The 27,724-nt window shown below is 33.9% G+C and overlaps 1 protein-coding gene across 1 annotated transcript in view; it reads right to left on the reverse strand.

Annotated features, from left to right (window-relative positions):
- The window catches only part of SCN7A (sodium voltage-gated channel alpha subunit 7), a 62,179-nt gene that overhangs the window by 23,226 nt on the left and 11,229 nt on the right, over positions 1-27,724 (reverse strand). Inside the window, exons 7-16 of the mRNA XM_079925143.1 lie at positions 27,240-27,309; positions 24,664-24,805; positions 20,901-21,107; positions 14,835-14,931; positions 13,574-13,812; positions 12,345-12,518; positions 10,219-10,575; positions 6,437-6,874; positions 3,843-3,948; positions 2,147-2,301 (exon numbers count right to left, since the gene is read on the reverse strand). Coding sequence (XP_079781269.1) covers positions 2,147-2,301; positions 3,843-3,948; positions 6,437-6,874; positions 10,219-10,575; positions 12,345-12,518; positions 13,574-13,812; positions 14,835-14,931; positions 20,901-21,107; positions 24,664-24,805; positions 27,240-27,309 — 1,985 coding nt within the window. The remainder of the gene's footprint in view (positions 1-2,146; positions 2,302-3,842; positions 3,949-6,436; positions 6,875-10,218; positions 10,576-12,344; positions 12,519-13,573; positions 13,813-14,834; positions 14,932-20,900; positions 21,108-24,663; positions 24,806-27,239; positions 27,310-27,724) is intronic.

A 27,724-nucleotide genomic window follows, 5' to 3' on the forward strand; every position in this document is an offset into this window, starting at 1 on the left:
TTCATTGATTCCAGAACCTCCAAATTGTGTTCTAATTAGTGATCTGAAAAGCCTCTCTCAAATCAATTAATCAAACTTAAGAGGTGGAATCTTTAGTCACATCTGACCTGGTTCTTGTCTCTAATTCCACATAGCCATCTGATAGATATATGCTATTGAGATTAAAGGAGCAGAGAGAAACAAACAAACAAACAAAACCCCCCAAACCTGTGTTTTCAGAAATCCATGCTGCTATTACATGAAAAAGTCACAGAGTTTGTCAGATCAACCATTGGAAACACATGAATATGAAATAAAATTATAATGTTTTTCTAAAGTTTCTTGGTTTTAATAGATCAACCTCAATTTTACTGTGAAGGAAGCAAATTCTGATAATGTCATTCAAAGCAATTTCATAGTATTTTTTATCACTGTAAAAAAGGCAATAAAATATCAATAACCTCAGGCAGACTTGTTTCAAAGTGTATTTGAGGTCAAAGATTAAACAAGGATGAAAATAATCTTTGGTAAATAATGGTGTGACTCTTAAAAACCTATTAAATAAAAGTAAATATAAAATAAGAGAATTGCTGACTCAACTGAACGAATTATGGAGTAAAAGTGTTTATAAAAGCAGATTATAAATATCATCCAAAGTTATTTTAAAGGACTTTATTCATTACATGTATTTACTTACTGAATAGGTATATAATGTGAAATAATATAAAAAGATATACAGAAGTCTCTATTTCAATTAAAACATTAAAAAATAGGCAAAACCAATCTGTGGCAGTTGAAGTCCACATACTGGCTATCCACATGGAATGAAGAAGTAACTGTTAGGGTCAGAGTATGGTTCTGGAGCCCTGGTAGCATTCTATTTCTCAAGCCAAGTGATGGTTACATAGGTACATACACTTGGTGAAAATCTTTTATGCTATACACTTAAGATTTTCATGCTTTTCAGTATGTGTGCTAAATGTCAGTATAAAGTTTACTTTAAAAATATTTGCAGTACAAAGTCTGGTTCCCAACCATGACTCTGTTTTGTGCATCTCATGATTAACTATTTCTTGTGTATCATTCTTTGATCTTCTTTAATCAAACAAAAGCAAATATCAATATGCGTTCTATTTTTCTCCCTTTCTTACATAAAATGTAGCATGCTGTACACTTTATTCTTTCTTTTTTTCACTTATTACCATATCTTGGGGAATTGCAATATCAGCATGCAGACAGCTCTTGTATTTTCTAGGTAACTGCACAGTGTCCCATTGGATGACTGTACCATAGCATATTTAAACAGTCATCTAATATGGTTTCTTTTTGTTTTTCAATCTTTTGCTATTACAAAAAATTCTTCAGTGCATAGCCTTGTAAATGCATTTAATATGTGTGAAGATTTTAAAATAATTTCCCTGAATTAAGATTCTTGGGTCAATGGGTAAATATATTTGCAGTTCAAAGGTTCTTAAAAGTATGTGCAGGGACTTCCCTGGTGGTACAGTGGTTAAGAATCCTCCTGCCAATGCAGGAGGCACGGGTTCGGGCCCTGGTCCAGGAAGATCCCACTTGCCGCGGAGAGACTAAGCCCATGCGTCACAACTGCTGAGCCTGTGCTCTAGAGCCCTCGAGACACAACTCCTGAGCCCATGCCCCTAGAGCCCGCAACAAAGAGAAGCCACCACAATGAGAAGCCCACGCTCCGCAATGAAGAGTAACCCCTGCTTGCCGCAACTAGAGAGAAAGCCCACGTGCAGCAACGAAGACCCAACGCAGCCAAAAATTAATTAATTAATTTTACAAAAAAGTAAATGCAATATTTCTCTTTCCAATGGAACGGGTAACAAAGTACTAGCACAATATGTGCATTTTATTAAACTTTATTAAAATAAGAAAAATTGGGTATTTATTAACATTCTTTTTTCCTGCTATCATTCATATATTTTGAAATTTTTTTATATTTTTATATTATTTATTTAATATTGAATGAGGCATATACAGACTTTCTGAGAAACTGTAATGTATGTCTTCCACAACTAAAATCCTAGAATATGAAATTTTGTGCTATAATAAGTATTCTGGGGAAAAATGATTTGGCATGGTGACTTCATGAATGTAGACTCATGATGCATTTTTTTCCATAAAAATATGAACTCTCACTTACCAGAGCACCTGTGCTGAGCAGAGTGACAAGGCCAATGAAACACTTAAAACAACTGTTTTCTACTATCTTGCAGCAAGTTTTCCTTATGTTCTGCCAAATTTTTCTTTTCCTGGAGTCTCTGCTGATTTGAGCAGATGAAGATCTTCGTCCATAACCTGTCAAGAATGAAACTATTAAGAACAGAAATCTAGAAAACTCATGAAAAAGTAAACATTCCAAATGTTTTGGCAAGTATTTATTTACAGAGTCTAATATAGGTGGTTTCTGACATAAATATTTGATTTTTACCTCTATTGTAGTGACCACTGCAATCACTGAGGAAAAAAAGAAAAAACTTAGCTTGTGAGTTTGGTAACAGTAAGAGGAAAGAAATTGTGAAAGGAAGAGATGACTTAGAACATCCTCTTACCCTGCTGGACAGAGTCTGAGAATAGAACTCACCCCCACTCCTACAAAACACACACATGCATACACACAAGACACACACACACCATCTTCTGATTACTACATTTTTGTATAATGCCTGAAAAGTCATTCTCTGAAGATTCACATGGCATAACAAGCATTTCCATTTAAATATACAAGTATTTATGACATGGTAAGAGGTATAATATCAGTTAAGTAAATTAAATTGATCCCAGCTCTTAGGTGGCATGGGAATGGAAATTTTGATTGAGACTCTTTAAGGAGCTAAGCTTGGAGTAATTTGTGGGTAGGGTACTGGTGTATGAGGTTGAATTCTACCTTCTCGTCAAGAGAGTTAGCATAAGGAAAACGTGAGGCTTGAGAAGGGTATGATTAACAGGTAAGAGAATGAAGAATGGAGGTGGGTGGAGTTTAAAGAGACACATTTTAGAATTTTATAAAATTTTACCTAGAGTCAATTTATACATCTTTGGTCAGAAAAATATAGAAAATGTTTCCTCCCTGGTCTTGTATGATACAAGTGCTATAACTCAAGCTACCAAGAGCGGATTCTTATTTTTGAATATAGGAATTTGAACATTTAGCAATTACCATTTTGATGATTTCCAGCGATTTCAAATGTTCAGAACCTACAGTTATTTGTTAATCTTGTTAGGAAACTAATTTGAATTATAAGTCATTGAGGGTTGCATGCTACATATCTAGTGAGTCGGTCAACTGACAGAAGCCCCATACATTTCTTAATATTCATGTGGTATATAAAAATACATGACCATCACGTGATTTGTTTTCCTATGAGTATTTTAAATATTGACCCCATTCCACGAGTTATAAAAACATACACACGTACACTAATTTAATCTTTTTAATAATCCCATGAAGTCTTATTATTATTCTCATTTTACATGTTAGGAAATGAGCCAGAGAGAGGGTAAGTAAAAGCTAGCAAATGGTGGGCTGGCATACGAACTCAGGCTGTCTGATTTCAGAACCAACACTCTTAACTACTTCATTAGACTCCCTAGGAAGTAGGCCCTTCCTCTCTTTTCCAAATACTGACTTTTTCTTAGATATTTATTATAAGTTTCTATCAGGATTCATATGGGCATGTGTACAGGTGCATGCACACAAACATGTTCATGTGTGTGTATTCCTTAGTCAAATTAATAAACTCTTTAAAATTAAAAGTATATTCAATAGTATTATTTAGGTTAAGAGAAATTTAGTCTAATTTCAATACAATTTTCAAAGGAATTAATTTTTTTCTTACCGTTTTTAAGACGCTTTGGCTTTCCACGTTCATAGACCATTTCTTCTTCTTCAGAGATAGAAATATCAACCGTACTGCATTCAGATGAGCTAGATTGCTTTACCTTCTGAAAAGTAAAATCCCACCAAGAAAGTTGTGATTAAGCTTTCATTTACTCACTGTAGTTAAAGTTTATTTTATTTTCAGAAAAAAGAAAAATTATGTACAGAAAGACTACTGTCAGGCGTAAAAGACTTCAGGCCAATTTCATAATTGATATTAAAATGCATACATATCTCTGGGAATTGAAGTTTTTAAAAAATATTTAAAAAATTAACTTAAGATAAAATGATTTTTAGATTAAAATTAACATATAGTTAATAACACTGTTCTCCTAAAAGATGTGCAGGCTATCTCAAATTTCTGAAAGGAAAGATCTAGGTAGAGTATACAAAAAAGAAAATTATAAATATTTTGTTCTACCTCTTTGTCTTTTTCACAGTAAGCATCAAGGAAATAAAATTAGAAGTTTTGTTTGCTTTAAACCATATACGGTCAATTGTAAGACATCATGGTGCTCAATTAAAAAAATAAAATATACAGCAGGATATTACTCTTAAATAAGCAAATCTCTTGAAAAATTATTTCATTTCCCTTTGTATTCTCTTTATTATTGATAAAATAAGGGTATAGCAATGCACTTATTTGGGAGTAGACAATAAATAAATTAATATTATATCATGTTTGAGCATTCAATGATTGAAAATTATACATTTTATATTTAAATGCTTTATTAGAGTTTGGAAAACCCTTGCACATAAATTATTTGATGACATTTTCCCAAAACTGTGTGAGTACTTTTATTCTAAATTTATAAATAAATCAATTAAGATTCAAAATTATAAATCATTTTAGTAAAAGATTATTTAATGGCCAATATATATTGCTACATTATGAAAAAACAAGTTTCAAAATCTGATTTAAATTTTATGCTTTTATGAAATTCATATAGTTATATATTTGTAATAAAATATGAAAGCTTAAATACCAAAGAGAGCATGAATCTATGAATTATCAGATCACATGTAATTTTATATTTCATCTTTGGCTTTTGGTATATCAACATCCTAAGCACTCTTGGGCTACATAATCTGGAAAGTGTTATAAATATATAAATGAATAAATCTTCTTTGAGTAGTTAACCAATCAACAAGACCAAATAATTATGCAGCTTAAATGACAACTTCTGAAACTTCAACATTTACAGTTATATTAATTTCCATCTTTCCTATGTATTTTCGTATCTCCAACTTTCTAATGAGATTGGCAAGAAGTTTCCCATTTCCACATGATGTGCTATGATAAATAGTAATTTTACTGAGAAATGGATGGTAGTACATGCCTTATAGTGTTGTTATAATTTAAATAAAATCAGTTAGCACTCTATAAATATTCATAAATATTTAAGTGAAGATATAGAAGTGTGCTGGAGAAGAATACTTTTCATTTTCTAATAATGGTATTAATTAAAGGAAAATGAACCTGAGAATATGGGGTGTGACAAGGAGTGAAAATGATTCTCGGAAACAAAGATGCCTGCACTAGAAACTAGAAGGACTTTGAATAATTGAAACTTAATTCCTTTTAGAAGGCCAATTTGATAAGTTATTGCAGAGAGCGGCTGCCAAGCCAGAAGAGGTCTGGGAGATAAGATGGTGTCAGAGACTACGGGGACCTGGAAAAAGATATTCTCTGCCCTTCCCCATGCCAGTGAATGAACTAAAACGATTCTCTAGTGAGGTCCAATGCAAGTGGCTCACAGTGCAGATGTGATCTCTATAGATGTAGCTTTGAATTAAATGATAGCTCCTACTAACACATTATGCTGCTCGCAAATGAAGACAGTAAGACTGTATCCCGTAGGGTATACATTTTAAAAGCTAAGTGAACAGCAGTATCTGCCCTTCTTTGAATATGACCCTTCTCCCCCACCACCCTGTGTTTATAAAGTTGCAAAATGTTCACAATTCAAACTGGTGGTTTTTTCCTTTGTTCTTTTAGTCCAACTCAATTATATATGCTATAATACGTTGCAGAAATGGACTGACAAGAATCTTAAAATTTTAGCAAGCAAGAAAGTAATTTAGCACTCTTCTAGTCCCATCTTATATTTTAAATATGATAAAGTCCAGGAGAGTTTGGTGATTTCTCCAATAACACACATAGATTTTAAAAATGTAGTTTTCTTCAATATGCTTTTCATCACCCCATGCTGCTTGCTTATTAATGGACAGACTATTATAATTATATTATCTGTTGTTTACTAAGTGCTTACTATATATGGGCATTATTCTATGCACTATTGAACTATTTTTCTCAATCTTTCTTTTCTATCTCCTCTAAGAAATAGATACAAGTTTATCCTCATTTACAGACGAGGAAACTGAAGCTTAGAAAGTTTAAGAAACTTGATCAGCAGCAGAAAATCAGGAGCAAGGAATGCTATAGCTAGGATTGAATGGGTAATCTAACTTGGGAACTTCAGCACTGCTTCACTTCCTTATCAACAATGCCATCAATCAACAATAAGAAATCATGATATTAAAACAACTTACTTCTTTGTTGCTTCCATCACCTGACTTGCTCTGAATCTCCTTATTGTTCAGATTTTCTATATCAGATTCTTCTGACGCAATCGGTACAGTTTCTGAGACACTGGGACTGGGGATAAGTGACTGACTCCCATTTTCGGTCATTGTGTTTTTCTCTGTGCCACTGCTTTTTTCCTTATCCTTGAGGAATTCTTGGGTGTTGCTCAATTCAGAGAGAGTATGGTCAGAAATATTCTCTTTAACATATATATCACTTACATTGTCCATTGTTTCCTCTGGAACATTTTGGTTTTTGCATAATATTTTAGAAAGCACATAATTTATTCCTTTTTTAATCCTCGCCATTGCACGCTGGAGATTTTTTGCTTCATCATTCTCTTCAGTTGTTGCAGCCTTGTATGAACTAAATGAGCTGACCAATGCCAGAAACAGGTAAAGTATCTGAATGAGGAAGTAAATGAGGTTAAATGCATCTCATTTTTTTGTTTCCTTTCAAACAACAACGACAAAATAATCTTTTAAAAAAGCGGACCTGAGATTTGAAAACAGCATACACACTGCAATGCTATTTAGGCTATTCAGTTTTTGCTCATCTACAGTGGGCCAGGTGCTGTGTTAGTGGTTTGTAAAGCCAGAACTCATCTCAAGGTCACACTATTCTATGAAATATCATTTGTTTCTCTTTTACAGATGAAAACCACAAAGCTTACAGATGCTAAGTATCAAAGATCACAGAGGTTGAACATAAGTCTGTCTTATTCCAAAGTTTGTTTTTCTCACTAAACCAGGCTAACTCTCCCAAAGTGAGAAAATGATTTGCTACTCCAGGTGGCTGACTTCACTTTAGCCCTAACCCAGGAAGATGTGTAATGACATCTTCATGGGTCTGCAAACCCATGAGGAATCTCATGGGGAGAGAGCTATCCCTGGTTCTGAAGCCCACATCTAACTTTCCTTGTGACGTGCAAGCACAGGGATTGGGTAGGTTAACTGATTCTCTGTGATAATAAATTTGGTCAAATAAGAAAGAGATGAGTGATGGAAGAATCATTCCTAATATTTGCAAGTTATTTTGAATTCGAGGATAGTGTGTATTTCGACCTTTACCATCACTGAGAAATAAGATCAAGGCATGTACATTTTGCAGAGAATCAGATTTTTATTTTGTTTGTTGTTGTAGGGTATAGATTATAATTTTAGATTCTAGTGTTGGAGATTTATGTTGATTATTCTCTTAGACTTAAAGTAGTAATTTGAGCATTTTGTCTATTCTGGCAGTTTTCTCTCCTCTCTTCAGATATTTGAGTTTCTGAAGATTTAATTTACTTTATGCTTTGCCTATTATTTTTAAAGGGAAAGGTTCAAATGTTACACATTATGTGTAATAATATGTATATAACTTACATAACATTTTCCTGCTTGTATTTCTGATTTCTTCATATATTAAGATCTACTTTTAAAAATACTTATACTGAAAATTTATGTGTACATAAAATAAAATAGCTAAGTAGATGAAGATCTGCAGCATTCATTTGTTAAAATATCTTTCAGAATTTTGGATCTATGTGAAGAGGTGAATTCTCAAGCGCTCTGATAATTACTGTTTCTCATGCGCATATACACCTAAAATATTATGAAGTACCCACCAAATCGTGTTCATTTCTAATGAATTACTTTTACTTCTCAATACCCAGATATTTTTTAACACTTAGGAATAGAGAAAGCTCAAATGAGACTCACTCATGGAAAAATCAAAATATTGTTGCAGTTAATAAAGTCATCAAATAAATCATCTTAATCGTAACCATAGTTTTGGTGTAGCAATAAAACAGAGGGTATAAGATGGCTCAGCACTGGAAATTTCTTGCAGGTAAGATCATCTGAACAACTAACATATATTTTCTATAACCTACAATTACAGAATCTCAATGGAAAAAAAAAAACTGAAAAGACAGTAATTGAATGCCAATATCCCCAGAATAGTTTGATTTTCTCCCACTAGTGTCCCATTTTGATATTAAGGCTTACTTACAGATAATCTGGGCAGGGGCTCCATGGCCCTTGTAGGAACTAGACTATTAGCATCTCTATCATTCTCAAAGGACAAAGGGAAAGACCAAGTATAATTTAAGGTAGTTGGTTGTTTTTTTTTCCTTTGTTTGGTTAAGTATTGTCCACAGTGAGAAAAATGAAAAGGGTGTTTAGTAAGAATTTCATGACTATAAGCTTCATATGAGTAGAAACCATGTTTTCTCTTAAATAGACAACCAGCACAATGCTAGGCACAAAGTACATGATAAAAAATATTTGTTGAAAAATTAATTAAGTATGGAATGAATGAAAGAATAGATTTTTGTGTCAGGATTTGGAGAAGGAAAAATTATGCTACAGCAACTGTATATTTAAGAGCTTACAATGTAAGATTTCTTATATCTTAGACACACACACACTTTCCCCTATATATATATATATATATATATATATATATATATATATATATATATATATATACAGTAAGAGCGTTAAAAGGCTGAAAATCAAGTTCAAAATGCTCTGGAACTGTGATCTAAAGAAAGAACTTTATAACACTGTAAAATGCTACTGCTTTGTTTAAGTGCGCTCTGAATTAAAAATAGCCTAGTCTCCTAAAAGATTAATAGGAGGACTCATGATCCCTTCCTTCATGGAGCCTACAGTTTAATAAGGAAGATAGACAAGTACATGAACAATTAAACATAATGTCAATGTGTGCATATGACAGGAGTATGCCCAGGGTAAACAGAAGCAATGAGGAAATGTGCTGATACAATGGAGTCTAACCTGTGATTTTTTTCCCCACCTTTTGGGAGATGTGCTTGACCTCTATGACTTAGGAATAAAACGTAAATATTGAATCTCTTTTTTTTCCTGTAAGAAGAATTTTGTCTTATAAGCCATTTTTTTCTTGAAGAAGTAAAAGGTAATATCACTCCAATTACTGGAAATTTAAAAGTGAAAGTACTTCCTCTTAGTTAATGCATAACAGTTTTATAGATCAGTGGTTTTCCAACTTTGCTGCACAATTTAATCAAATGAGGATTTAAAAAAAATCGTGATGACCAGGTTATGTCCACATACCAATAAAATCAGAATCTCTGGGAATGAATCCAAGACATTAGTTTATTTTTATTAGTTCCCCTGGTAATTCCAACGTTCAGTCAAATTTGACAACCAGTGCTACATTTAAGTGCTTCTTAAAATTTAATGTGCATACAGATCACTTGGGGATATTGTTAAAATATAGATTCTGATTCCACAGGTCTGGGATGGGATCTGAGAGTCTTCATTAATAACTATCTCAAATAAAACCAAAGCTAGTTTGAGTAGCAGGTTATAACCAGTGCTATCCAATGGAGATATGATGCATATCACATATGCAATTTTCCAGTAGGCACACTAAAAGTGTAAACAAAAACAGGTGAAATTAATTTTACTAATATATTTTATTCAACTAAATGTATCAAAATACTATAATTAAAATACATTCGATATAAAAATTATTAATGAAATCATTTACATTCTTTTTTGGGAGGTAAGACTTCAAATTCAGTGGGTGTTTTACACTTATGACACATCTCAAAGTGGACCACTCATATTTTAACTGATCAATGGCCACATGTGGCTAGAGGCCACCATATCAGATAGCACGGTTATAGACCACTGGCTTCCATAAGTCCACATTATGAAAATGCCAGACTACAATACATCAGTTTTTCAAGGAAAATTTTAAAGCATGGATTACTTACCAATAAGTTTCCAACTAAAATCACCATCATGTAAAAAGGAATACAACTGAATTGGCCTGCTACCTTAAAGCAATCCCATAAAGTTTCTATCCACTCTCCACAGAGAATCCGGAATACATTCAGGAAGGAGTGGAGGAAATCATGCATGTGCCAGCGTGGAAGTTGACAGTCTTCATCTATGTTGCAGACGTATATTTTGTAATTTGAACCAAACAGCTTCAGGCCAAGCACAGCAGAAAAGAATATGAATGTGAACAACAGCAGGACCAAGTCTTTCAGGGCCATCACTGAGTTACCAAGAGTCAGCAGCAAAATCTTGAAAGTTGGCCAATATCTCCCCAATTTGAAAATTCGCAACTGATAGAGCAATGTAAAACCCAGAATAAGAAAAAAACAACAAAAAATCTGGTCACTATTCATTACGATGTACATTAAAATTTTTTATCAGCATTATACACATATACATATGTAGTCTTTAATGTAATATTCAGTTTTGAGCATTATTAATACTAAGCACTGAAAATTCAGTTTATGTATAATTCTTAATACATCTTACATATTCTATAGTTTATTACTGTAAATCCATGTATATTTTCTTCTATTGATCTGTCAATTCCCATTCAATATTACACTATTATAATTATTCTAGTTTTATGTTTTAATATCTGGTAAAGCAAGTATCCATTCTTTGCTTTGTTTTTCACAGTGTATTGAATATTTTCCCACATTTTGACATATAGATGATGCTGGAAAAGTCTTCAGCTTCCATTGAATTCCATTGACAGTTCTATTGTGTATTTACCTTTAAAAATAACATGGAAGACCAAACATAACATGCTAGGTTTAGTCTGAATATTTCATTTCTTTTCACCAGATTAAAAAAATTTTATTTATATGGCACAAAATCACCTTAATATTTGGGTCATCTAAAATCCATATATTATTTTTATATGTGCTATACCTTCCTCAACATTTTCTGGTATATAGTTGGCTTTCTGGACTCAGGGGTAGGACTTAACATTTATCCATGTAAAACTTAATCATCTTAGGGCTTCCCTGGTGGCGTAGTGGTTGAGAATCTGCCTGCCAATGCAGGGGACACGGGTTCGAGCCCTGGTCTGAGAAGATCCCACATGTCGCGGAGCAATTAGGCCCGTGAGCCACAACTACTGAGCCTGCGCGTCTGGAGCTTGTGCTCCGCAACTAGAGAGGCCGCTATAGAGAAAGGCCCACGCACCGTGATGAAGAGTGGTCCCTGCTTGCCGCAACTAGAGAAAGCCCTCGCACAGAAACGAAGACCCAACACAGCCAAAAAATAAATAAATAAACGTAATCATCTTAGATTCAGTCCATTACTAGTCTTTCAGATATTTTGATACTACCTTTTATTACATTGTCTGTATTTCCCAGTCTTGTTTCATCCATAAATTTGATAAATACAGCTTTTATATTTTTCTCTTACTCATTAGACAAGCCTATGGATAAAGATTTAAGATAGGATTCTGAAGAATTATTTGGATAAGATCAAATCTACTTAATTGTTCTTGATATCTGCTACATTCCTTCAACTTGTTACCAAGAATGAGACAATATATTATTTATCAAATGCCCAACATTTCTATAAATATCATTCTAATAACATTATTTCTTTGCCTAGTTTTCTGATGCTTTTACTACCACCTACATTGCAGGCATATAGTGATTCTGACTTGATAATTTTCTAATAACATTTTATTGGCCTGACCGTTCTTCTTTTACAAAGTTTTCTACCCTACATTTAGAAATACTCACCTGATTCTTTAGTTACACACTGGCATTCAGCTTCTGGGACTCTTTATTATCCTGCTTCTCAAAACTGACCCAGTATTCCTGACCCTGCTTTCTAAAACTGTATCTCAAATTTGCTGTATATATGGCGTATTTCCTTTAATGCCTGAGCCAAACAACAGCATTGGAGACTACTTACTCTTTTCTGGGTTACTTTCTAAGCTTGTTACATATGAATCAGTTCATTTACTACCTCCAGTATACCAAAAGGATAGGTATTACTATTCTTCCCACTTCACGTCTGAGGAAACTGAGATGAATTTTTATAAAATAAAATTTAGGTCTTGGATTCTACTTACCACCCTGAATGATCGTAAAACAGCCAGTCCATGACAATGTGTTACATAAAGTTCTACTAAACCATGGAACACAATTAGGCTATCATAAATGTTCCAGCCTACTTGGAAATACCCATATGGATGCATGGCAATTATTTTAAAAATCATTTCTGCTGTGAAAATTCCAATAAACACCTAAATAAAACAAAACACAGAGATGAGAATATAATTCCAGTAGCTCTGTCAGAACCCTCACACGCAGAAACTGTAAATTTTCACTGCCACCTTTTTCATATTTCCTCTGTCAAGATCTGATTAGTTTCAGAGTCTGTATTACAAGTACAGGCTCATAGCTTTTGTTTGACAATCTAATGTCAAACATCGTGTAATCTTCAATTACTTTAATAAAAGTCATCCTGGAAGAAAACAAAAGAATACTTGAGAGTGAAAATCTTTTCATTTTGAATAGTTCCTTTTGGGCTAAAGAGTACATATTAAGATATTTAATTTTTAAAAGTGTAAAAGAAATTTTTCAAAAGTATATATGATCCAGAAAAAAAGCAAACCCATGGAAATTGTCCTTTGAAAACTACACTGGCAGAACTAACTAAATTACTGTTTTGGTATCAAGTAAATGTATAGTTCAAAATTGGTAGCAGTTGGCTGTTTGTATTAGTATCAAGTAACTAAACAACAATAAAAGCAAACGAAATTAAACAATATATATTTGCTTGAATGTGACTTGTTTTTAAACTCATAGAAATCTTTCTCTTTTGTATTGTATGTGGAAAGAAAAGATAGGCAAATCTCAAAAATACCTTGCCAAAAGGATAAGCTCCAGTCTAAGATTAGGTGCAGTTGTAACAGAATTCAAAATTCAGATGTCAGTGAAGGACTTGTGTCTGTTATTTCACCTCTGCCCTACCTTGATCTAGGGGCTACCATACCAAAAGAGGGGATATTTGAGAAGGGAGAGGAAATAAATAATTTCTACTTAACCTGACTGCCATGCAGCTAGCTAGAAGTATTAAATTTAAACGGACTCTAGCTATAAATCTATTCAATGATAAGAATATTCACAAAGCAGGGCTGGGGGAGGTGAGGTGAGAAAGCATGAACACAGTACTTCATCTCATACTCATATAATGCATTTGCAACATTTTGGAGTTATAAAATAAAATAGCAGGGATAATGATGACTAAAGAAAAGTTGAAATTGCAAAAGAAAATAATGTACAATGAGAGCCTTACCTGGTTTTCAATGTTGAGAATATTGTTCGTTTCTAAACTCATTGGGTAGTGTTCTAAGGCCAAAAAATGTACATTTAGAATTATGCATATGGTAAGGAAAAGATCGGTAAATGGGTCCATTATAATCATATGGACAAACTCTTTCAACTTTAACCAACAAGGAGAACAATTCCAGATCAAGAAACTTTTAGCAAATCTATACCAACAAAATGGGCATCTCTTCCTGGATTTTCTAAGTTCTGAAATGAAAGAATAGAAAAGTTATGCATTAGCTAATTGTTTATTTAAGCTCTAACTAGTAGAAATTTTTGACTTTTGCATGCAAAGGGAGGTTTGAAACTAGACTTCTGATTTTGTATTAGCAAATAGAAATATTTTGTATTAATAAAAATCTGAGCAAAGTAAATTTCTTCTATTTTGTTCATGCTTTCAAGTTAGACAAATGAAAATGAGACAAATTACGTATTAGAATCAAAACATAGGAGTACCTCTCAAGAAAAACAAATATGGAATATAACTGAGAGTATATTTATAATTTTAGATTTACATGCTTTACAAAATAATGTCTTTCAATATTGTCTATAATAATGATTACTAGTTATATATATTTAAAAAGCAGAGACAAGTATAAAAAGGACCTTAATAGGTTAATGTTATATACACCAAACTGTATTTTTAGTTACAAGGTAATACTTCATGTTGTTTTCAGTGTTAAACAAAGAAAATACCTTGGTACTCTTTGGTTCCTTTTCCAGTGTCTAAAACACTATGCTTATGAAATTTTAAAGTATTGTTTATCCTAATAGTCTCATGTTATTCCTTAAATTTTAGTTACTATCATCTAAAATTCTGAAGAAATTGGAGGATTTCCTTAAAAGTGAGTCATATGGGGACTTCCCTGGTGGCGCAGTGGTTAAGAATCCTCCTGCCAATGCAGGACACACGGGTTTGAGCCCTGGTCTGGGAAGATCCCACATGCCACAGAGCAACTAAGCCCATGTGCCACAACTACTGAGCCTCTGTGCCACAACTACTGAAGGCTGTGCACCTAGAGCCCATGCTCCACAACAAAGAGAAGCCACCACAATGAGAAGCTCACCACAACGAAGAGTAGCCCCCGCTCGCTGCAACTAGAGAAAGCCCGCGGGCAGCAACAAAGAACCAACACAGCCAATAAATAAATAAATAAATAAATAATTTAAAAAAAAAGTGAATCATATGAATGGTACCTTCCATAGTGTCTAAATATTTTTTACTTTACCTTCTTTATGTCTGATAGTAGCATCATCCAACATATCCAAAGAAGTAATCATAGAAGTTGATGATCTTTTCTTCATTTCTATTTCTGTAGTCTTGGTCTAAAAAGAAATTTGATGAGTCTAATACTGGCTTCTCCCCTTTGTATATCTAAGACAATAACTATAAGACGGCTTATAACCTTCTTTAAAATGCTGATTCTTTCTTCCAAAAGCCTTTCTGTGTTCCATAATTTGCCACTCTTTACACTATAGATATTATTAAACTGACTTAGGATTATTTGGAAAATGAATGTGTACTACTTGCAACTCAACAAAATCATTTTATATTATGAGGTCAACTATAAAAGGAGAGAATCAGAGAATGATAGTGGTATTACCCATATTTGACAAAGAATTCAGTGTACAGTTTAGAATTATTGTGGAATATGCAGTTGGCAAACATGCTACTGGACAATAACACCTTACATTTCTCTAACACCTTACATTTTTTACTTGAGGATATGTTAACTACGACTTTGTAAACTCTCTTGATAAAATCAATTATTTGGTGTTGAGATGATGAAACATGTCTCATGTAATATCAGGTAATAGAATGAATTTTAAAGGATATTTTTGGTTAGAACAAATTTGATACTTCCAAAAACGAATCACTTCTTTTTGTCCCTCATGACTCGAGTAACGGTTTTAAGACACCCTTTGTTTTGCTGATGTGGTTACCGAGTTAAAAAGAACCCTTGCATTGGAAAGGCACTCAAAACTCCTCGGCTTCGATGCAGATGTTACAAGTTCTACACATTCATGATTATCACAAGTATGGCCCCAGATGTTTCTAGTGACCATGTATAAACTTTGTATTTGAATTTAAACAGTAAGAAACTGGCAATGGGTAGATGACATTGCACCATAGAGCCCCCAACAGTTTTTATACTTGGCACACACAAAGAATAATAATATTTGTATGCTTGTTAATTTGGTAAATAGGTGAGCCTAATAGGTGAAATAAATAGTAAATAAATTTAAATAGGTGAGGCAGCTTTTGAATAGAGATAACTGGCATGGTCCTGCTGCTGCCCTAACACTGAGGGGATTCATGGTTGAGGCTCACTGATAACCCATACCCAGAACACCCTGGCTGGCAGGTTCTGCTGTGGTCTATCTGAAGTCCCAGAGTAGATATCAAGGGAATCATCACATTCATCTCACTCAGTAGGAGTCAAGTCCTTCTAATTTAAATACTAGAGCTAGAGGAGGTAAGAACCAACTGTACTACATACTGAGTTCCATCAGGAAAATGACAGATTCTTTAGGTCTACAGATCTCTGTTGCCTCACTTTTTTTTTTTTTAAACTGAAAAAGTAAGCAAAAGCTCAGGATGTGAAGCTAATTTATTTATTTAAACCAATGCTTATTCCAGAAAGTATTTTCTTTGCTGACTTACAAGGCTACATAAAATATGTGATCATTTATATAACTCCAAATTTCCATGAGTTAAAAACCGACAGAACTATAATTTTTGTTATTAAAGTCTGATAGGAATTTCCCAGGTGTTTCTTCATAAAGATGATACTTTGTCATATCGTGAACAATATCCTCCACTATATTCTTAATACCGAGGAATTACTTCTCATAGAGCTGCTTGTGGTAGTGACGGTGACAATGTTTGATGAATTTACAACAAAGAGCAATCCAGTTAAGATCATCATCTGTGATGGGGGGAGCAGTGGAGCGGGGAGAGTGATAACGTTATTGTTGAGACAGTCAATGCTCATTACTGATTTGGCTTGAACTATGGATATGTTTTAGGATACAAAATGAACAAACCACATATCAGTTTAGTAATTATCTCAATTGAACTTCTCAATAAGTGCCCATACGTTGGCCAACTCCTAAGGATACACCTAGTTTACAATGTAAATTGAAAGGATTATGACTCAAAAATTTTCTTTTTGGAAGTTTAAGAGCTAATGAGGATATATGCCTGAATTTTAGACAATCCAGCATTAAAATTAAACTGGAAGAACGGGCTAGGATTCTTCTCACTGCTGGTTTCAATTTTCTCTGGAGGGGAGATATGAAAAAGGAAGAACCCAGTCATACTCCTGGCATTTAGCAATGAACACCTGAAGTGTTCATCTGGGACCCAGACTTCCTCTCTCTACTGCAACCCCACTGGCCTTTTTAATCCTCTGACTCATCCTGTTCCGTCCCGCCGGAGAGAACGGACTCATTCTTCAGATCTCAGTTCAAGTGCCAAGTCCTCAATAAAAACCTTTTCTGACTCAGAGAAATTCTTTATTACAAGTTTTCAAAGCACTAAGTTTCTCACTTTTATAGCACTTCCCATATTTTCATTTATTTTTTTTAGTGGAGAATAATACTCACCAGGTACCCAATAGGTTGCTTCAACCATTAATGACATTATACTTTCCATTTTTCATGTATTACTCACCCTACTTTTTTCCTGAATTATTTTAAATCAAATTTCAAATATCATAAAATTTCAGAATAAGCTTTTTAAAAAGATAACCACAACACCATTATCACAGTCAGCAAAATTATTAATTCCTTAATATTATCCAAGACCCAGACCATGCTCAATTTTCTTTCATTTCTCAGAAACATTCTATTATAGTTGACTTGTTCCAATCAAAATACAAAATGATATACATTTTTTTTGGTTTGCAGTTCTACTGATTATCATGCTTTTAAATTTATTTAGCCTGTGTAATTTGTTAAAGACACTGAATCACTTATATTGTAGAATTTTCCACATTCTTAATTTGGCAGATTATGTCTTTTTAGTTTAATTTAATGCATTCTTCTCTCTCCTATGGTTAGATCTAGAGGCATATTAGACTTAGCGTGGATTTTGGCAAGAATATATTGTGGTGTTTTATGTTTCCTATTTCATAACATCAGGAAACATAATGTCTGGTGGTCCTAAAGTTACCATTTATTTTTATAGTTTATCTCCCCATTAGACCATTAGCTTCATGATGATGATGATAGACACTGTATTTATATTTATTAATTTTAAAATCTCCAATGCTTAATACAATGCCTAACATACAGAATATTGTCAATAATGTTTAATTATACAGGTGAACTGTAAGGATATCAGTTTAGATGGGCAAAACTTTTTTTAATATTTATATTCCTACAGTTGTATAAATCATTCTTTTCTAAGGTTTTGCCAATAACTGACAATTCATAGGAAAGTTTCACCTACAAACTGTGTAACTGATGAAATAATATTGTTTCAGTGTTGATTCTCCAGAACAGTGATGGTAAAGTGATGAAAAATGGGTTCTCTTTCTCAGTGTTGAGAAATCAATTACCAATAAATATAGATCAAACTTTGTAACTGGAACTTCTCAATAAAGATTAAATTTGAGAATTTGTGAAGACACTAATTATGTGTCTGGCACATAGTTGACACTCAATAAACATTATATACTATTATTATCATTATTATTATTATTACTTTAATTATCCCTAAAAGGGGGACATAGTCAAAGACTTAAAGAATTTTATATTGACAAGTATTCTCCATATGGACGACAGTGCCTTCTTGCAGTTGTCTTCTTGTCTTTCCTATAATTAGCCATTACCATTTTTTCAGTTGCTTAGTATATTCTAAGCAGTGCTAAGTGCTTTACAAATGTTTATTTAATTTGAATCTCACAACAACCTATGACACAGATATTATAATACACACCTTACAGATAAAGAAGCTGAAGTTTAGAAAGGTTAACAGGCTTGGCAAATATCATACATCTATTAAGTGGCTAAAATGGACTTAAATCTATATTTATCTGACTGCAAAACTCTAATTTTAGCCAATATGATCTACTGTTTTCTTATAATGTGAGAATATGAAACACATATGTAATTTCCCAGTAATTCCAACATTGGAATTAGAATCTGTCTAGGGTTAAATCAGGTTGGTCATCTAAAGGGTCCTCAGTATGTTCCATTTTAAATTCTTCACTGTCCAGTGTTTTCTTATGTATAAATAAAAAAGGAAAAGAAAGCACATCTTGTGAAAATAAATTTTATTCTCATTTTCCCAGAAAACTTTTGCATGACAAAATGTTCTAGTACTCTTCCAGGAACAGAAACCTTTTATAATTGAAAGAATTTAATTAAAACCAGAAAGGCTTTATGTGATCCAAATAGCCAAAGGAATGGAGATATTGGGAAATTAGGGAATAATCTAAGTTCTTCATAAGCAGAGCTAATAGGGCATCTCATCTGGAATAAGAGAAGTATTGTGCTCTTGAATGCATTTGTGTGTAGCCCTTGAGATTTGAAATGCCACTTCAAAACAAATTACACATTCAACATATCATTCAGACTACAATCATTCAATCTGAAGGACCTCAGACTCATTTCTAGAGACAGAAAGCTTTTGTAATTTGTTCTTCTGTGACTTCCTCATGGGTGATATGATGGCTATATTTGATAGCTTCTTTTTATACATGTTTTCTTCATACCGTCTGTAATTGATTCATTTTTCAATTGTATGCATTGAAACCTCATAGATACACATATCTATCAATAACTTGTCATTTGGTATGATCCTATATCATATCATTCAGACCCCACTTTGTAGTGGAATGACTTTTCTAGAGCTTCTTTACTGATGACAACTTAATGAAAGGGTTATATAACAGGGAAGCTAACATTTTCCTCTTTTTGGCCCAGCAGGGGCCTTTGGTATTAATGAATTTCTTAGCCAGTCATACTACACATGCCGGAGTGAATCTTTTGACCTTTACTTTTCCTCAGCTCTTTTTATCTTTTTATGTGAGAGGATCCTGGATATAGCCCCTTTCTATCTTTTGTTTGCTCCGTCAATCTGTCCTTTTTACATCTACTAGAAAATATAGTTCGAGTATTTTTCCTGTGTAGACAATCTTTATTAGCAAGTGTTAAGCGTGCAAAAATAAATATTCCAGAAGGATGGAAAAGAAGGCAGGGCATGGCCCCCCTCCTGCAAGTGAGGGTCCTGTAACTAGGCCAGTGGGGTGGGAGCACTGGACTTGCTTGTGATCACTTTGGGCCAAGCACCCTCCAAAGAACAAGCTTCTTGGCAGGGGGACTGCTCACAACACAGAGGAAGGGAGCAACACCTCAGAAGAGGCATGGGTTCCGTCCCCCTTAGGCTGCTTTGGCTTCTGCCCACTGCACACCTTGACAGCTTCTGGGTGGGGATATTAGGAGACTGAGCTAAACCTATCCCTCTCTAAACCTAAGAGGAGGTGTGAGCTAGCTAGGTCCTGTGGAATATAAGAAAGCTACTTCTGGTTGCTTTCCTAGGTCCTGTTCTTCTTTTCTGCACACTTATGGCACAATTTAGATTTTTAAAGATAATTTTCTACAACTTCTTTAATGTTACTTCTGTCAATACTTTTAGATTCGTGGGCAAAATCTTTTGCTATGAGGCTAAACATCTGAAAATATATTCAAACACAACACTAAGGTCATTGAAAATTAGAGTAAAATTGTATTAAATTTTACTGATCATGGATTTAATTATTCCACAGGTAAAATAACTCCTTAGGTCAGGATGCACAGTGCATTTCCTCTTGAACGAGTTAGAAAGTCAATAAAGTAAAATTTTTTCCTCTTTTTACAACTTCAGTACTATACTTCGATCCATGCTTTTAGTACTTTCTGATTTCTAAATTATGGAAGGCACTGTCACTTTTGAGTTGAACACTGAAATTTTCCAAAGTTAATTCTGATGTGCTGTCTGAAGCAAGTTTAAATTAATAAATTATACCTGCATTAAGAGAAGTCAAGTTCAAAAAATGTATAATATATCCATAGTTTATCAGCAGTAGTAGTATGCATTTTGGAGCAAAAACAAAATCTTAAACATGTTGGTCACTCTTACCACACCACACTCAGGAAAGAATGTTATGTAGCAAAAGTGAGCCCTCCTATTAAAATCACTTACGATCTTATTATGTACCACACACAGATATTGAGCATCTATTAGAAGACAATATGCTCCAAGAAGATAAACTCTGACTCCAAAAAAGCATTTAAAAAATCTGTACCTCTGCTGCTTTATTTCCTTCTTGAAGTTCCGTTAAAGCCTGCTGAAGCTCCGGCTCAATCTTCTTAGCTTTTTCAGCAGCTCTCTGCTTTTCTTCTTCACAGGAGATAGCAAGTATGCCTAAGAACAAACTTGCCATATAAAAGGCAAACCAAAAACTTATCACAACAAAAAATATCATGTAGACCTTCCCAGAAGCATAAAGGATCTAAGGAAAGGTGGAAAACAGGACAGAGAGGAAACGTTATTTGTCTTCCTGCAATCTGTTATTTTAAAATGAAAAATGAAATTTTGTTATGAAAATAATTTAGTTATAAGTGGAATGTAATCACAAGACAGCTTAAGTACTGGCTCTACCTGGAGAAATAAATGAAAGCTCTTCAATTTAGACATATATGTAAGGTACAAAATATATGGTACAAAACCAGGGAAGAATTTAGTAATTTAATTAATTCAGGCTGAACATCTGACTTTTATGTCTTCATTAACAGAGTAAACATGTTGAAAGGAAAAAACTATCATCTTTCAATAAAGAAAGCTGGACAGTCTAAATATGAAAGATTATTTACTTTGAAGTAGAATCTTTAACTATACGAAGTGTAATAAAGTCAAAGAATGACTGTTTGGAGATTACTTTCCTCTGAACTTTATGGAAACATCACAACGAAGTACAAAATCAGGTCTATTCAAAGGGGTGAGGAACAGGAATATTTCTATATCTGTCGGAATACCTGCTTTGTTGATGAACCTCTAGACAAATCACAAAGGAAAGTTATATCATTCACTTATATGAAGTCATTTGTGGATAGAAAAATACAAAACTGTAGATTTCCAAACTGCGCATTGACTAGCTTTTATTTCATAATAATTACCTAAGATATATCAGAAAACTTTTAAATTCATAAGTAGATATGACAAATCTAAAATATAGTCCACTGATTTATCTTCATTGATTAAAAGTATATGAACAAATTTCAAGAAAACAAATGGGAATAGTTTTAATTTTTAAGTATTCATTTGAATCAATAGACAGGTATTTACAGAAAATACTGTGTTGATATAACAGAGTTAAGAATGTTTACAAATTAATACGACCTTCTAACATTTAGTCAGAAATAATTTCTTATTAATCTATAGTATGTTTTTCTTTAAAGGTATTTTTAATAAACTCGATTATCCCAGTGAGTCAGCTATTTAGGATGTGGTTAAATATTTTTCCTACTAAATGGCTGTCATTTACAGTATATTCAGGAGTTAGTAATAGATATCATGGAGTACACTGCAGGACATGTATATTAATAAATACTTTATGCTTATCATTTTATTAATTCTGGGCAAAACATTCGTGTGGTATTTACCACATAGAAAAGAGATGAAAATTAGACAGGCAAAGATCTCACAACTGTGGGGGAATGCCTGAATTCAAAACTTTTGCTCTTTCCCCTATATGAAGCTGATGGCGAATAAAAGTATACAATCTTATTAGAATGGAAAAGTATACAAATTCTAGTTCTATTATATTTTAGCAGGAAATAGGGGCTAATTATACCCCTTTGTCATAGATTTGTTATGAAAATCAAATGAAACAATGTATGAGATGATCTTAGCTCATGGCAAGTATGCATTACGTTAACTATTGCTAAACATAACTCCATTCCATGAGGATTGACAATCTGCTTTGTTCATTTCCGTACTGATGCTGTATCAAAGAGTACTTGGGTCAAATAAATATTTGTTGAATGAACGGAGAATGATATCCTCTAAAACATGAGCTGTACTCTTTGGGAATAATTACCAAATTTCCCTAGCCACAGTCAGTCTAGTTCAGTAGGGCAATGCTCAGAGTAAAAAACAAGTCCAAATCAAAGCAAACCTTATCTACACTAGTCAATAAAAATTTAGAGTACAATAATGATGAAGGTCCTGTAAGACTCCAGCACCAGGGCACTCCCAAACTGATTTCTCATTTCACTGGTTGTATGAGAGGATTTCCTTTAGACCAATGTTACCAAGAAAATTAGCTAACGCACTTTGAAAGCTGTAAAAAAAAAGGCAAGACGTTCACTATTATATAAAGTAACATAACCCATGAATATTTACTTATATTTTTGTTTATTAAAACTTCATCAAACATTTCTATGTGTTAGATGCTGAGAATACAAAAATTAAAATAAGACCAAATACTTCTTCTTAGGTAGTGTATCTCCTAGTGGGAGGAAATGCTGAACAAGCAATTAAAATAAGCACTACCTGAGGCAATTATAGGGTACCATGGAATTCTGATGTAGAATATGTCCAGCTCTAAAAGAAGAGGTTGGGGAAAAGCTCAAAAAAGAAATATAGCTTGGAGGCAAAAATCTGAGGCATGAGACTGAAGATGGAAGAAACTTGAATTTGTACACACTGAAACAAGAAATTACAGGAAAAGGTCATTTAGGAAACAGCAAATCTTTTTGACTGAAATAAAGCAGAGAGTATATATTGGGATATTTTGGGAAATGAATCTGGCAACAAATGCTGAGACTAGATTTTAAAGGGCACTATGGACAATGCATATGGACTTTGAACTTCATCTCACAGAAATTTGGAAATCACTGAAGGATTGTTAGGAGAATAACATGATGAGATTATTTTAGAAATAAGAAGTTTACAGTGTTGTGGTGGAGGCATTGATGCTTGTCAAAATTTTGGGAAATAACAATATAACTACTCTTACAAAATTAGAAAAATATAGTTTGCATAAAGAAAAAAATCACTTGTAATATTTTCATGTACTTTTACTAGAAATATAATTATACTACAAGCATGTTTGGTTTACTTGATTTTCATTTAATAATATATTATGAATCTTTGTACCAAAAATATATTATATTATCCTTATCATTATTAATGGCCTGTAAACACACATACACACACACCATAATTTACTCAATCATAAAAAGTATGGTGTGTGTGTTTAAAAAGAGTGTTCTTCTTCAACTGTAAATACTTTTGGAATTTAAAGTAATTTACTTATTTTATCTAATATCCTTTGATATTAACTATGCTGCTGAAATGACACTGCATATTCCACTATACTGGAACTTTTCTTAAAAGAAAAATTGAATCTCTATTTTAATGAGCACGTATTATATCCTTCTGAGACACTATGGCACACAAATCGTCAGTTATAAAGGAGGACTCTCAGCATTTTGATTTCAAGTCTCATAACAGCAGGCTTTCTGCTATTACAACTGGAACCTGATTGAATATTAAAGGAGAATGAGAAGAAATAGAGAATTAAAGAGAAGGAGTACATTGTGGGCATTCAACAAATAATTTCTTAATACATGGTAATCTCATAGGTTCAATTTTTTTGTCTAAAGAATTAGTACTTAGAAATGCTCTTTACTTAGTTAATGTCAAACGTCTGAGACCACAGAGCAGTATAGTGATCTCTGGCAGATACATGTGTTTTAACTTTGGGGAGATTACCTAAATGCTCTGATCTTAGGGTCTTCATAAAAAAGCGCATATACATATTTATATCCTTGTAGGATTGTTTCAAAGATTAAATAAGATATCAATACCATACATAAGAACACAGACTTGGGCTCAGTTTTAACATAGAGTTTGACATTAGGTTATTCTCGTCCTCTTTTCTTCTGTCCTCAAATTCTTCTTCACATAAAAATTTAATACAGTGTATTATATTTGATCATTATTTCAGAAAGGAGGAGCATGGCACCATTTTTCTGTGCAGTGCAGATTCTCTGTGTTCTTACCTGGTGATAAAGTGCTTCAGGGTAATCCTGCATCATTAACCGAAATAGGGCTAATAAGGTCCAGCCAAAACTGTCAAAATTTGTGTAGCCATAATCAGGATTTACACCAGCTTTTACACACACATATCCTTCAGGACACTGACTAATTAAGACACAGAAAAGAAAAACTGTTTACTCTTAGGTGACTTTCAGATTATGGTCAAATCATAAATACATAACATCTGCCCATGAATAATAAAGGGCTCCCTCTTCCACAGGAAGTAGTCTTCTCCCAAACAGTTCCCGGCGGAAAAAGCTGCATATGAGTTAGATTTTAAGTTGATATAAGTGAACAGTGTTAATTAAACTAAAAGACAACAGGCCCTCACAAATGGTTTTTGCTAAGCCTTTTGTTAAAGATTTCTTTACTACCCAGTATCAAAGTGAAAGTATAACTGACGGAAAATAACACTGATAAAAATAAAACTGTAGTAGTTTAGGGTTTAATTTTTAAATGATATCATCTCAAACCCTTACATCCCATTATTCAAGGGTGAGAAAAATTTTATTATCAATAATTTATAAGCAGAACTGGAAGTTTGGTAGAAAGCTGATTAAATATTTATTTCATTTCCTTTCATGGAGTCTTCATACTTTTACCTACTGGGGCTTGGGTGTTGTGGTCCATTATGACAGTAGTGGCCCAATAAATCATGCTTCCTCCATCCACAACTTTCTGTTGTTCCTCCTACATTATTGGAACTTTGGCCATGTGACTTGTTTTGCATACTTGTTAATGGTTAACAATTGTGATGCAAACAGAGGTTTAAAAAGTACTTGTGTGTTGAGGCTTGTTAAATTGCTGACCTACAGAATCTGAACAAATGAATTTTTGTTCTTGTCTTAAAGCACCAACTTTTAGGATAGTTTACCATGCAGCAAAGTATGATGGCTGCAGGTGAAACGCTGTATGACTTTCTCTTCTGGCCTTGACATACTATATCATTGTGATTCTGTCTATCCATGACCAGATATCTCCAACATGCATTTCAGGTCAAATTTAATTTGGAATGTCCATTGAAAGGGTTAGCTTGAGTGGGATGGGGCAGAAACGACGCGATGAAATCACAATCTGGACTTGAAAACAGAAAGGAAGCCCAGAAGTAGGGTGGCAAAAAGAGTTGAGTAAGCAATATGTCTAAATCACCTTAATACAACTAAACTACATAACTCATGTTCCCCTCTCCCGTGTGCTTTTTTGTCAATCTGTGCCCAGAGCCTCTAAGAAAGAGCTGAGTTTACAAATGGGTGTCAAGTCATCCCGGCTTAGGGAAGTAACATAAGGAATTGAGTCATAGTACTGCTGTGTACCTTCTTAGTACTGCATAGTACCTTCTTATCTCTTCATCTGAAATTATAGGACAATAAAACTTGAGAGTTTTGTCATCTCACTGAAGAATTATTTATAAGTACTGTTTTTAAGAGCAATCAGCTTGTGATTAATGTAAATTATATTCATTAAAGACATACAAGTCATAAAATAAGTGAAATAACATCATATCTTTAATTTTTTTTTCTTCAAAGTCTTCGGGCTGAAGAACAGATTACATTGTCTTTCTTGATAATTCCTATTAGCTCTGGGGCACACTGAAAACAGAAAATCAGATTCTTATTTAAGTCCCAGCTCTTCCATTTGCTAACTTCTTGACCTTGAATAAACCATTTAGCTAGTCTATCCATTATACTTTTTTCTGTAAAATCAGATTAATAGTATTCCATATTGTACACTTCTCAGCATGGTTTTGATGGTAAAATGAGATTATGTAATCAAATGGGAACCATTAATAAAAGCAATAATCATTAAATAAATACTATTGATCAGGGATACTGAAACGGAGCAGGACCCTATGGTCCTTGCTCTCCCATGTCCTCATCCTGACTTTTGTCTGTGGAAAAACTTTAACCAAAGAATAAGTTTAATCGGAGAAGTGAGAAAAAGTAGAAACAAAGGAAAACAGTCAAAGGAGACCAAATAATAATAGTTTAGTCATTAAACATAGTTAAGGACCTTTAGTTCTTTTTCAAGGGCTACAGATAATATTCTGAGCCGTATCCTGTGAGCTGTCTATAGATGATGAAATCCCCACCAGGTGGAAGAAGTTAACTACATGAAGACCAGACTGTAGCCGTGACATGAGCTGCCATAATTCAAAGAACTGGCCTCAAGGAAATGGGAACAAACCGACCCTGGAACTGAAGATTAACTGTACTTAAAACAATCAAAATGATGCTGGTCAGACCACCGATGACCAATATCAAGATGTCTGTCAGAGCTGGCTGCGCTGTTCCTGCCTGTAGCCCCCTCCCTCCATCTATAAAAGCTCTTGCTCCCTGATTGTCAGGGCGGTGGGGTCAGAGTCGGCCATTGGACACAGGCTTCCGCCCTCTCCCCACCCCACTCCCTGCTCACGGTTGCTGGTACCCAAAATAAAGCAAACTTTCCTTTCCACCAACCTGGCCTTTTTACCGGCTTTTGAGCGTTGAACAGCCAGACCTCACTTCTGGTTACAATAGAAGAAAACATTAATACCACTTACCCAGCATCTGTTCTGTTGCCACAAAGAAGAGCATATCTTTCTCCTTCCAAATAATAAAAGTTTTCTGTTTCTGAAAAATAGGAAAGAAATGATATTCCATATCTAATCTTGAGTGGACAGCATATCTGAAACCCAATTAAATCTGTACAGATGAACATACTTCTGTACAGTGAGAAGGAAGGAGCATAGAGCTTGCCTCCCCCGCTTTTCTTTTAAATCTAGGAGGCTGTCCTAGCATCCAGTGTACAGGCCAAAAGACCTCTGGCAATCCACCTACTCCAGCCAGGTATGACCAGACCCTGAAAGAAAAATTCCCAAGACTAATCTATTTGAAAACTGAGGATTATTCCTTCCAGGATTTATTCCTGATGATCTTCCTGAACAGAAGACCAGAGTTTTCTGTCTCTGGGTTTAATTTCCATTCTCTTCCCACTTTGCAGCTTACTTTTCTACAATGAGTGTCCAGTGCCGCCTAATTACTTGTC

The sequence above is a fragment of the Stenella coeruleoalba genome, assembly GCF_951394435.1.
Source record: "Stenella coeruleoalba genome assembly, chromosome: 6".
Lineage (NCBI taxonomy): Eukaryota > Metazoa > Chordata > Mammalia > Artiodactyla > Delphinidae > Stenella > Stenella coeruleoalba.